The sequence below is a fragment of the Nycticebus coucang genome, chromosome 2 (genome assembly GCF_027406575.1).
Source record: "Nycticebus coucang isolate mNycCou1 chromosome 2, mNycCou1.pri, whole genome shotgun sequence".
NCBI classification, from domain to species: Eukaryota; Metazoa; Chordata; class Mammalia; order Primates; family Lorisidae; genus Nycticebus; species Nycticebus coucang.
In genome coordinates, this window is record NC_069781.1 from 144,914,848 (window position 1) to 144,928,433 (window position 13,586).

At 38.9% G+C, this 13,586-nt stretch overlaps 1 protein-coding gene across 1 annotated transcript in view; it reads left to right on the forward strand.

Moving 5' to 3' along the window:
* Positions 1–13,586, forward strand: part of IQGAP1 (IQ motif containing GTPase activating protein 1) — a 131,982-nt gene that overhangs the window by 56,574 nt on the left and 61,822 nt on the right. Inside the window, exons 6-11 of the mRNA XM_053582066.1 lie at positions 730–797; positions 2,004–2,117; positions 2,643–2,821; positions 5,250–5,334; positions 9,643–9,806; positions 10,615–10,699. Of these exons, the coding sequence (XP_053438041.1) occupies positions 730–797; positions 2,004–2,117; positions 2,643–2,821; positions 5,250–5,334; positions 9,643–9,806; positions 10,615–10,699 (695 nt within the window). The remainder of the gene's footprint in view (positions 1–729; positions 798–2,003; positions 2,118–2,642; positions 2,822–5,249; positions 5,335–9,642; positions 9,807–10,614; positions 10,700–13,586) is intronic.

Here is a 13,586-nt window from a genome sequence, read left to right on the forward strand (position 1 = left end):
TATTATCCTGGCCTTCTTGGAACTTAGCATCTAGTAGATTTATTTTTTAATCTAAAGAGCAAAAATACATAATATATGCTTTATTTAAAACTTTTAGATTTACCCGGATTAAACCTTTTCATCAGTAATATGATTTTGGTTTAGGTAAGATTTGCTGAGCCATTTTTATGACACTTTTTACAGTTTTTGGCCAGGGCCGGGTTTGAACCCGCCACCTCCCATATATGGGGCTGGCACCCTACTCCTTGAGCTATAGGTGCTGCTTTATCACACTTTTAAAAAATGTCTTGTTACATAAAACTTACTGATCACAGAAGAGTAAACAGAAATGAAGAGACTTGACTAATATTAATTATATTAACATTAATGTTAACATATAAGTACACATTGAATTTATGCCAGAATTGGGATTTGAATTGTTGTTTACTGATTCCTCCCATGGGTTTGCATTATATTGTGTGACTACTTAAGATAGCAGTTCTCAACCTGTGGGTCGTGACCCACAGGAACTGTATTAAAGGGTTGCAGCATTAGGAAGGTTGAGAACCACTGCCTTAAGACAATGTTATGTGAAACTAAAAAAGCCTCTGAGGTGAGGCGTTCTAACTGCAGAGCGAGGTCTGTGTTCAGAGCATCTCCACTATCCTCTTTATGTTGATGAAACAGAGCATAAAACAACAGCAAGGTGCAGCTGGGAGCCCTTACTCTTTTGCACATTGTGTTTTCCAGTTTGTACCTGTTCAAACTAGGCCTTGCTCCTCAGATTCAAGACCTATATGGGAAGGTTGACTTCACAGGTAAGGAGTACAAACTTGGCAAGAAATGCCTAGAGAGTCGATAGTACCAATTTTTTAGTTCTAGCACTTTAAAAGTACTCTGACGATGGAGACAGAAGAAAGACAGTAACCTGCTTCTCCGAGTGTGGTGGAAAGAACACTAAACATGGACTTTCAGGCTCTGTTCTTTCACTCATAATGTAGGCATGATTAGTCTCAGTTTTCCTGTATGTAAATTGGAAGTAACATTAACATACAATCATGTTAACATTAAATGCTCAGGTATGTTGAAAAAACTTTATAATCTTTTTCCTTTTCAGCAAGGACCTATTGTGAGCAAATTAAGGGGGAGAGTAGGGGAGTGAGATGATACAAAGGTGACAATATTTAACATCTTACTTTGTTTGGATGTTTCTGTTTGGGAGGTACTTGAAGAGTGGGACACTTAGGTTAGGGGTAAGGTAGATTCAAATCTTTGAAACTGGTGATTATTTTCTAGGCCTGGGAGTTTAAACATTGTGGTAATAAAGCTTTTATCTATGATATTTTTCCTTCTAGGGAAGTTGTTCACCAAATCTGGGGCAAGGGCCAAACATTATGTGGTGATTTCTTTATCATTTGGCTTTCTGTCTTAGAAATGAAATTGTTGAAGAGCAGATAGTGATATGGATTATAAAGACTAGGACAACTGAATAATTTGTTATTTGCTTGTTATTGAGCTCCTGTTAAATCTGTTCCATTTATAAGTTCATTGTAGGAAATGTCGGGGGTAGTAGCAATTTTTTTTTAATTCACTTTTTATTTATTTATTTGCAGTTTTTGGCCAGGGCGGGGTTTGAACCCGCCACCTCCGGTATATGGGGCTGGCATCCTACTCCTTGAGCTACAGGTGCCACCCGGGAGTAGCAGTTTTAAAAACTATTTCTATAAGGCCTTCTCCCTTTATAGCTATTGTTTATGTCCTTGATGATGATGATAGCTATTGTTTATGTCCTTGATGATGATGATGATGATGATAATAATAATAATAATAATGGTTAATGTTCATTGAATGTGTTCTATGGCCAGGTACTGTGTTAAGTGCTTTCCATGTATTATCTCATTAAGTCCTTACAACAACCCTCAGACGTACATGCCATTTTATCCCATTTTGTCATTAAAGAATCTATTTCCTTGTCTGAGTTACAGAAAGACCTTGCTTGACTGGGTCCTAATTCTCTTCTGCAGAAGAAGAGATCAACAACATGAAGACGGAGCTGGAGAAGTATGGGATCCAGATGCCTGCCTTCAGCAAGATTGGGGGGATCCTGGCTAACGAGCTCTCAGTAGATGAAGCTGCATGTAAGAAGAGAAGTGTTTTGTGGGTTCAGATGTGATTTTGCCACCATTTCCAATAATTAATACTAGAGTGATTAAGTCCGTAGGTGTAGTTGTAAATATTACTATAATCTTCTATGCTATTGTTATTTGGGAATAAGTGATTAATTTCAATTGAAGAAAAAACATGAAGACAGTCTTACAATTCAGCAACTTAGTTTCTTATTTTCTCAAGATACTTAGTTGGTAATTAAGTATGAACACCTCCACAGTAAATGCTACTTCCAAGACTCTTATGAATATTTCCCTCTGAGATTCCAAATTCAGCATCCCAGATACGGATCACAGGGGAAGCTGCACTGAATTTGTACATCGTAAGGAAGAGACCAGACTCCTAGGGCCCAGGGAGCCATTCTTCCATCCCTGTGTAGTTTCTCCATTTATGAAAAGAACCTCTCTCTGTTATAGCTGTTGCAATGTTGTTTTGTGTGAGTGATGTACCTCCTTTATATAATTTCAGTGTTCTGTCCTTGATTTTTTTTTTTTAAGTACATGCTGCTGTTATTGCTATCAATGAAGCTATTGACCGTAGAATTCCGGTGGACACGTTTGCAGCTTTGAAAAATCCTAATGCCATGCTTGTAAATCTTGAAGAGCCCTTGGCGTCCACTTACCAGGATATACTTTACCAGGCCAAGCAAGACAAAATGACAAATGCTAAAAACAGGGTAAAAATGGAACATCTATTCTTTCTAATTTATATTGTTTTGTAATTTGATTATGACTCCATTTTAAAGTCAGTTTTATTGAGGTATAATTTACATACAATAAAATTTACCCAGTTTAAGTGTACAGTCTGAGTTTTGATAAATGTATATGGTTATTTAACCATCTCCCAAGAAAGTTCTTTGGTGCTCTTTTGCAGTGAATATCTGCCCCACCCATCCCTACCTCTGACTTCAGGCAGCTATCAATCTGTTTTCAATTACTATAGTTTTCCTTTTTAGAATTTCATATAAATTACATTAAATAGTATCTTTTGAGGTCCATGTGAGGTGGCTTACGCCTGTAATCCTAGCACTCTGGGAGGACAAGGTAGGGTGGATTGCTTGAGCTCAAGAGACCAGCCTGAGCAAGAGCCAGACCCCATCTCTACTAAAAAATAGAAAAACTAGCTAAGAGAGGTGGCACATACCTGTAGTCCCAGCTACTTGTGAGCCCAAGACTTCGAAGTTGCTATGAGCTACAGTGATACCATAGCACTATATCAGGGCGACAGAGTTAAGACTCTGTCTCAAAATAAATAAATAAATACAAATAAAACAGTGTCTTTTTGATTTTAGACTTCTCTCTCTCTCTCTCTTTCTCTCTCTTTTTAATGATCTAGTCTCACTCTGTTGCCCATTCTAGAGAGCAGTGGTATCAGCATAGCTCACTGCAACCTCAGACTCCTAGGTTCAAGTGATCCTCCTCCTGCCTCAGCCTCTTCATTAGTAGGGACTACAGGTGTGCACCACAGCGCCTGGCTAGTTCTATTTTTTGTAGGGATGGGGGGGTCTCATTCTTTCCCAGGCTGTCCTTGAACTCCTGACCTCAAGTGAACCTCCCTTTTAGGCCTCCCAAAGTGCTGGAATTACAGGCATGAGCCACTAAGCCTGGCCTAGACTCCATTTTGACCTCTACTTTCTCCTTGAATTTTGTACAAATAAAGTTCTGCAGTATAGCCATTAAAAATCAATAGTATCCTTCAGAAAGATTATTTCCAAATATTAGTCTTTATCCTTTGCCAGATTCTCTAGGTTGAACTATTGTGTACTGTTGTTACAGGTTATAGGAAGTTAGCTAAATGATTCTGACCTGAAAAAAAATGATGATAAGAGTTTCATTTAAGACTTCATATGTAGTAGGATGCACATGACTTATACCTGGAGTCCAGCACTTTGGAAAGTTGAGGTGCGAGTATCCCTTCAAGTGAGGAGTTCAAGACCAGCCTGGGTAACATAGTGAGAACTCCATCTCCAAAAAAAAAAAAATACAAATTAGTTGGGTCTGATGGTGGCACCTATAGTACTAGCTACTTGGGAGGCTGAAGCTGGAAGATCCCTTGAGCCCAGGAGTTTGAAGTTGCTGCGAACTATGATGACACCACCGTACTCTATCCTGGGAGACAGAGACCCTGTCTAACAAAAAACAAAACAAGACACAAACACACACAAAAAAACTTTACATAAAACATATTTGCTCCTTGTTAAAATTAGTGATTAAAACTCTCAATTCTTTGGGCATGTATCCACTTGGCAAAAATGAAGACAAGCTCACTCTCAAAACATTCTTTGTATTTTACATCATAGACCAGGGATCTTAACCCCCAAGATAGGTGCTAAACTGGCCTGCAGACAAGATGCTGCTGCCATGCCTCTGCCTATGTCACCAGTGAGGGGCTCCAAGACTATGGACCTATATGTTGCCATTCTGCTCAGGTTTGGGGCAAGAATGTGCGGTTTTCTAAGTGAATAAAGCAGGTATAATTCTGTGCTTCCTCTTGCCAACAAGAACCTCTGCACTCATTATTAACAAGTGGATCTGCTGGCTGGGCATAGTGGCTCACAACTGTAATCCTATCTCTCTGAGAGGCTGAGGCAGGTGGATTGTCTGAGCTCAGGAGTTTGAGATCAGCCTGAGCAAGAGCCAGGCCCCATCTCTAATAAAAATAGAAAAACTAGCCAGGTATTGTGGCGGGTATGTGTAGTCCCAGCTACTCAGGAGGCTGAGGCAAGAGGATCGCTCGAACCGAAGAATTTGAGGTTACCGTGAGCTATGACGCCATAGCACTCTACGTGGGGAGACAAAGTGAGACTGTCTAAAAAGAAAAATAGATCTGCTTTTTAGTCATTTAGCATTCTGCTTTGCTCTTTATAAAGGATTGTTTATCTTTTTGAGATGGGGGTTTCACTGTGTTGGCCAGGACTGGTCTTGAACTCCTGGGCTCAAGTGATCTTCCCACCTCAGCCTCCCAAGTAGTGGGGATTATAAAAGATTTTAATTCACACTCATACTATGCTCAATTCTGCTATTGTGAGAGAGGAGCATAGATACGTTTCTGTGGTCTTCTTAGACACTTGAGCTAACTTAATTACACTTTTTACTCATTTTCAGACAGAAAACTCTGAGAGAGAAAGGGATGTTTATGAGGAACTGCTCACTCAAGCTGAGATTCAAGGCAATATAAACAAAGTCAATAGTAAGTATATTTTACCTAGTTTCCCCACAAACTGGGAACTGCAATCCTCCGTGGTGGGTCTGGTTGTCGCCTGCAGTTGCTGTAGTGGGACAGAACCTTTTCCTGGCAGTCTCTGCAACTGTAGATTATACTTCAAATCCAGCAAACCGCCACCTTGCTGCACACCCCGAACTGCCACTCCACACCAATATTCCACGCTGGGAATGACCTAGCCCATTCACTCTCACCTGTTGTTCCAGGAGAGCTGAGCTAAACGTCCTTCCCGTCCGCCATGATGCTCTGCCTCCAGTATATTTTAGACATGAGTAGATTTGTATCCCTATGCCTCTGTGTCAGTTATTGTCCTCTGCAGTAGGGGCTGGTCTTTTTGACTCCAGCTTCACTTTTGCACCCTATATTACACACTTTAGAAAAAGTCATTTGCCTATTTTTAAAGAAACATTATGGTTTTATTTTTCTTTTAAAGAATAATATAAGCTATCCAGAAATAAATAATAAACAACAAATTAGACCCCATCACTTAGAAATAGCCACTGTTGACATTTTATATGTCTTTCAAAATGCATTTAAACAAAAAGGAGATTATACTTTTAATTGATTTTTGTATATGCATTGGACACTTTTGAAAAATTAATTTCTTGAAAGTATCATTTTTGTTTTGAACAAATTAATTTCTTGAAAGTATCATTTTTGTTCTTCAGCCATTTCTTTGCTGAAGAACCTTCATTGACTCCTTATTTGTTGCCAGACAAAATGTAGATCCCTAGCCTACTTCATATAATATTTTATGATTACTACTCCAGAAACTCATTTGCTTAGGAGTCTGTGCATTTCCTGACATTTGAAGAGTCTGGTTCCGAAGTGGTATAGACCTAGGATTTGACCTCATGTCCACTTGTTAATGGCTGTGTGACATTGGACATCTGCAGCAGAGGAGTAAAGTGGCTAATTGAGATAATGTATATACATTTCCTGATATTTAGTAACTACTCAATAAATATGAGCATTACTGTCTTGTTAGTCATGTAGTCACCTCACTGTAATGCCCTGTGCCTCATTTCTTACCTAATCCAAATTGTATCCACTATTCAAGATCCAGTTCAGGGTTCACCTCAGTGCCTGTCCCAGTTCACGGATATACTTGTCTTTCAAATCTCCAACAGTATTAATAGGCTAACTACCACAATTTTGTACTTAATTATGTATCATCTTGCATTGCTTGCTCTTTATTTCTGACATCTTTATAAATGTAAAGATGTAGAGATTACTTACACTGCTTCTTCGAAGGCCTTGTAATTCTTAGCACTGGTTTAGAGTCACCCAAAGACCTAATCAGTTTGATTTAAATCAGTTAGGCCTGTGTTGATCTTGTTTTGCTCAGGGTAATAATAGTATAGTAATCATTGCTCTCATCAGTCATGTGGAGCTCTTAATTTCTCATTTGAATTTTCATAGTTCAAATAGTTCAGTAGTTCTTTAATAGTTCAACTCTTGATAAGTAGAAAGAATTTACAAGATTTTACAAGCTCCATAGCATATGGTGTTGTATTCTGCTGCATGCTAGTTCTTTGAGGATAATGACCTTCTGATTTCTTGAGTGACCTTCCATTCAGGTATCAGTGGTACCTTGTCCTGAATCTGTGTGAACTTAAACATCAGCACATAAAAACTGGAGCATCCCCATCCTTCATTCTCCTTGTGAGAAGAAAGTTCAGTGTGTTTCTTGTTGCACAGACCACATAAAATCAGTTTTGTTTTACTAAGGGATTTTTTTTCTACTATATTGTTTGGGATTTTATACCTTTACCTTGATAATTATATATTAGTTATATACATTTAAAAAGCAATATGAATATGTTCTTAAAATGTTCTGTTCATATTCTTATGTGGTTAGAAGAGCAAAATGATAACAATTCCCTCAAATAACTTTCAGTACAGTGGGAGAAGATAGACATCCAAATGAATAATTTTAGGGCAGCTTGATTAGAACAGGTACCAAAGGGGCACTAGAAGCAGCTGTAGGATAAAGAAAGGAATGATGACTTTGCTTAGAGTTTGAGTAGGTTTTCAGTTACATGAACCTTCACTGGGATTCTTAAGATAGATAAAGAGGGTAAGGATACGCAGAATTCCTTACAGAGGCACAGTCTTTTCCTAAATGTAGAAAAAGTTGGAAGCAAGGGAAAGTTATATGCCAGGAAAACATAGGGACTTTCCTGTGTCTTAATGTAATTGTATTGAAATATTCCATTCTATTACATCCATTACAATTGTAATGGAATTGTCTTAATGTAATTTTAGTAATTAATGTAAGATTCTTTGCACAGCCCTCGAGACCAGCAATAAGGTCATTAACACTGCCCCAGAAAAAAGCATAGGCCAGTAGTTAGAGAAAAGGGTTTTATGTTATTTTTTGTTAAGTAGAATAGGCAAAGTTAGAGTTAGATAATTAAATTTCAGTGGAAGAAATGTTTAAATAATGTGAACTTTATCATCTTTGCAATGTTAGTAAATATTCATTTACATATTTAAGGTGGCAAGTTTACTCTTCTAGAAAAAGCATGACTGATGTAGATGCTTTTGTAGATAGATACTGAAATTTTATGGTGCATACCTAGAGAAGATACAGCTGTTACCTGTATTTTATTTCTATCCCCAGCTACTTCGAAAGCTACATGAGGATGGGGATATTTGTTTCATCTACTGTATATTTCCAGCATATAGTAGGGTCTCAGAAAATGTTGAGGGATGAACGGTTAGTTGGCTAACAGTCATATAGACCCGTGACCAGGGCTTAAGAAGTCACCACCTTGATGTGGTTATAAGGCATAATTATGAGGAAGAAACAAGCAGTCTCTGAGGAGCCTGCAGTGAAACCATAAATCTACAGCATTTTTTTTTTTTTTAACTCTTTCTTCCTTTTACCTCTTGGTTTTGTTGATTTTTTTTTTTTTTTTTTAATTCTCTTTCCCATTGCCCTCATCTCCCATTTTCTAGTTTATTTGAGACTTTATTCTCCTTTGGGCTATTTTGATTTTTTTTTAATAGCTTATTTATTTTGTTTTTTACTAATAAAAACATCTAGAATTGAAATGTTACTGCTATGCCCCAGATATTTGATTTTTAGTTTTTATTTCTTTTTGCTACTTTGGTGATAAAATCAGATGTTTGTCCTTGGGCAATGGTGGAGGGAGGCATCTTCTCCTTTAAAAATTGGAAGGGGGAGAAGGAGGGGAGGGAGGGGGGAAGGATGGGCAGAGGGAGGGTGATTGGTGGGATCACACCTGTGGTGCATCTTACAAGGGTACATGTGAAACTTAGTAAATGTAGACTATAAATGTCTTAACACAATAACTAAGAAAATGCCGGGAAGGTTATGTTAACCAGTGTGATGAAAATGTGTCAAACGGTCTATAAAATCAGTGTATGGTGCCCCATGATCACATTAATGTACATAGCTATGATTTAATAATAAAAAATAAATAAATAATATTGGAAAACTGGGCTTGGCACCTGTTGCTTAGTGGTTAGGGCGCTGGCCACATACATCGTGGCTGGTGGGTTCAAACCCGGCCCTGCCTGCTGACAACTACAACAACACCAAAAAAAAAAAAAATAGCCCGGAGTTGTGGCAGACAGCTATAGCCCCAGCTACTTGGGAGGCTGAGGCAAGAGTATCACTTAAGCCCAAGAGTTTGAGGTTGCTGTGACCTGTGACACCACAGCACTCTACTAAGGGCAACAGAGTGAGACTCTGTCTCCAAAAAGAAAAGGGAAACTGAAAGTAATTAAGTAATTATGATTCTGATTTAATTTTTAATTAGAAATTATCTGATTTTGACTTTCAATCTAATACATTTTGGGGGGGTAGGGGACAGAGTCTCACTTATCACCTTTGTAGTAAATCGCTGTGGGAGATACTTTCTCCTCTTTAGTGGTCTATAAGCATAATCTGGACTACTTGGCATTTAGAGGGAATATAGACATCCTTTTGATCTGGTTGGTGGCTCTAGTGTTGCTGCCCATAGTGGTGCCAAGTTATTTGCATCTGGAAGGCTTTAAGTAGGCCCAGGGGGTGGCCTAGGGCTATAGGAAAGCTGATGAACAGTCACCCCTGCATTTGGTGATTTTAAGGTTGTTTTCTAATCCCAAGATCTTAATGCTTCTGAGATACTACAGAAAAAAGGCTCTCTTGAGTTGTATTTCCCTTATAAGGAATAGAGATTGGTTTGGGGGGGAGGAAAAATATTCTAGGCCATTTCATTAATGTCATTTTTTTCACAAGTTTTTGTCTTTTTTCCTGGTCAGCAATTTCTGCATTAGCAAACATCAACCTAGCTTTGGAGCAGGGAGCCGCGCTGGCCTTGCTCAAGGCCCTGCAGTCACCGGCCCTGGGCCTGCGAGGCCTGCAGCCCCAGAACAGCGACTGGTACCTCAAGCAGCTCCTGAGCAACAGACAGCAGAAAAAACAGGTGAACATACCCCCAAGCAGGGCTGTAGGAGTTTGTGCCCATTTGAATCCCATGCTGTCATTTAAAGATATTAATGCAGCTTTTTTTTCCTAGTACAACTTTTTCTCTTGTTTATAAATTAGTGGGTTTTTAAAAAACCCTCAGGGAAAGTACATATTGTCTTCAGCTCTCTTTTGCTTTTAAAACCGTGAATCCTCTTTCAAAATAAATGATACCCATCTACCCCTAGTCTCACCACCCTTCATTTCAACCATCTCTGTCTCTCCTTGACTAAAAGCTATTGGGAAAAACCTGAATTTTTTTTTACATTCTTATATCATGAATTTCCATTTTAAAAAGCCACACCTCATTAGTTTCTTCTGGCCAACACTGGGAAAGTACTTAATGTGCAGTGGAGTAGATTGTATGGGATTGTACTTGGTGGTTTTCTTAGAACAAACATGGGAGGGCTTTCTTTTTTGTCTAAATAAGGGAAAATACACACTTTACAAATTTCTACCATCTGTTGGTCAAAGTAAGCATTAATGTGCTGAAGAGCCTATAAACAATTTCTTTCAGTATGTTTTGGTGCTTTTTAATGGAATATTATTTTTTTTAATGTATAAGTATCTAGAAAGTTACTCTACCCCAGATTTATCAAGGGCTGTGTCTCCAGCTTGTGCGGCCCCTTTGGCTGGGTGCAACCTGGAGCTGTCATTTAAGTCTGTCATTCTCTGTCCCTAGGGACTGCTGCTGAGATTTGAGAGCTGTAAGGTCTGGAGGCACAGGCATGAGTAATCTTTACATAAATGTCCATTGCTTTTCTCAGAGTGGTCAGGCTGATCCCCTGCAGAAGGAGGAACTGCAGTCTGGTGTGGATGCTGCAAACAATGCTGCCCAGCAGTATCAGAGAAGTAAGAGCACCCCATGGATGTCCATTAGGGTATTTAGTAGGGAGGAAAGTGTGGCTTTATGTTATTGAAGGGTCTGAGGTTAGCTTCTGTCACCCCTTACACCTCACCCTGAGCCCACTAACCAGTTACTTTTGGTGGGAGTAAGATTCTTCTAGTTTTAATTGATATGTAATAGCTGTATATATTTTGGGGCTATACATATTTTGAAGTTTTGATACATGCATGCAGTATGTAATGATCAAACCAGGTAAGACGTCACATCAAACATTTATTTTTTTCTCTCTTCTTTCTTTTTTAATTTTTATTTTTTTTTTAGAAACAGTCGGGCTCTGTCACCCTGGATAGAGGACATTGGCATTATCATAGCTCACTGCAACCTCAAACTCCTGGGCTTAAGTGATTTTCTTGCCTCCTAGAATGCTAGGATTATAGGCATGAGTGACTATGCCCAGCCTATCTTTTCTTTATGTTGAGAATGTTCCAATTCTTATCTTTTAGCTATTTTGAATTAATTATACAATATTGCTTACTATAATCACCCCAGTGTACTATCAAATGCTAGCTGTTATTCCTCTTACCTAAGGGTACTTTTGTACTCATTAACCAACCTCTCTTCATTCCCTTCTCCCTACTGCCTTTCCCAGCCTCTCGTAACCACTAGTCAGTGCTGTCCCTCTGTAAGATCCACTCTTTTAGTTCCCATATATGAATGAGAATGTATTTGTTTTTGTATACCTGGCTTATTTCACTTTACATGATGACCTCTAGTTTCATCTATGTTGCTGCAAATGACAGATTTCATTTTTCTGGCTGAATAAAATAATAGACACCAGGTTTTCTTTATCTATTCGTCCATTAATGGACACTTAGGTTGATTCTAAATCTTAGCTATTGTGAATAGTGCTGCAATAAACATGGGCGTGCAGAGATCTCTTTCAAGGGTGATTTCCTTTCTTCTGGATGTATGCCCAACAGTAGGATTACTGGTTGCTGGATTTTTTTGTTTCGTTTTGTTTGAGACAAAGTCTCTTTCTGTCACTTGGACTCAAGGGATTCTCTTGCCTCAGCCTCCCAACTAGCTGGGACTACACACACTTGCCACAATGTCCAGCTAATTTTTGGAGACAGGGTCTCACTCTTGCTCAGGCTGGTCTCAAATTTCTGAGCTCAAGCAATTTACCTGCCTCTACCTCCCAGAGTGTTAGGATTACAGGCGTGCGCCACTGCACTCAGCCTCATATGGTAGTTCTAGTTTTAGTTTTTTGAGGACCCTCCATGCTGTTTTCCATAGTGCCTGTACTGATTTTCATTTTAACAACAATATATGAGCATTCCCCTATCTCTGCATCCTTGGCAGCACCCATTATTTTTTGTCTTTTTGATAAAAGCCATTTTAACTGGGATGAGATGACATCTCATTGTAGTTTTGATTTGCATTTCCCTGATGATTGGTGTTGTTGAACATTTTTCATATACATATGCCATTTGTATGTGTTTAATTTTTTTGAGACAGAGTCTTGTTCTGTCACCCCAGCTAAAGTCAAGTGGCATCATCATAGCTCACTGAGTGCTATAATTACAAGCATGAGCCTCTATGCTCAGCCTGAACATCATTTTTTGATAAATGTCTATTCAAGTTGCTTGTCCTTTTTTTTTTTTTTTTTTGGGACAGAGTTTCGCTATGTCGCCCTTGGTAGAGTGCTTATCCATTTTTTAATCAGATTTTTTTTTTTTTTTTGCTGTTATTAATCCCTTGTCAGATAGATGGTTTGTGTGCAGACATTTTCTCCCATTCTGTAGGTTGGTTCTTCACTTTATTGTTTTCTTTTCTATATAGAAGCTTTGTAGCTTGATGCCCTCTCAGTTGTATATTTTTGCTTTTGTTATCTGTGCTTGTAAGATCTTTCCCAAAAAGTCTTTGCCCAGACCAATGTCCTGAAAGAGTTCTGTAGTATTTTTGACTAGTAATTTCATGGTTCTAGTTGATAGGTTTAAGTCTTTAATCCATTTTGATTTGATTTTTGTGTGTGGTGAAAAGATAGAGTTTATTCTTTTGCATATGATTATCCAGTTTTCCAAGTGCAATTTATTGAAGAGACTGAATCAGTCCTTTTTGTGTAACTATGAAGAAAGAGCTGAGTCAGAGTAGTTTGTAAAGGAAGGTTGATTTGGCTGTCAGTCCTGCAGGCCATGCAAAAGCATCATGCTGGTATTGTGTAGCTTTCAATGAGGGCTTCTGTGCTGCATCAGAAACTGGTGGAAAAGGGTAAGGGGGAAGTGGGCGGGTGCTAAGACAGACCAAACCCCAGAGCCATCCTGGTTTTATGACAGCCCACTCTTGAGAACTAACCCATTCCCCTGAGAACCCATCCAGTTTTGAGTAAGATCTCACTGACAATCTCAAGAATAGAACTGTGCTATTCCTGAGGGGTTTCTCCTCATGACTCTCATACCTCCCTCAAGGCCCTGCCTCCCAACACTGCCACACTAGAGACCAAATTCCAGCGTGAGGTTTGGTGTAGGCAAACCATGTATATCCAGACCATAGTACTGTGCTTTCCCGAGTGCATGTTCTTGGTGCTTGTATCAAAAATGAGTTGGTTGCAAATGCATGGATTTATTTCTGGGCTTTGTACGCCATTCCATTCATCTATGTATCTGTTTTTATGCTAGGGTTGAATAGATTGTACAAAGCTTTGAATAGCACCTTATGAAGCTGACATTTTATTTACCAGGCTGTAGAGGAAGGATGAGATGGTTTAGGTGGAGAGCAGTGGTGTCTGCAGGGTGATTTGAGTGGAAAGAAGGTGAGGGTGAGGAGACAGTCAGGAGGCTGCCTCTTCTTTTTAACCCTTTACTGAGATATGGTTAACTCTTTATGCAAAGG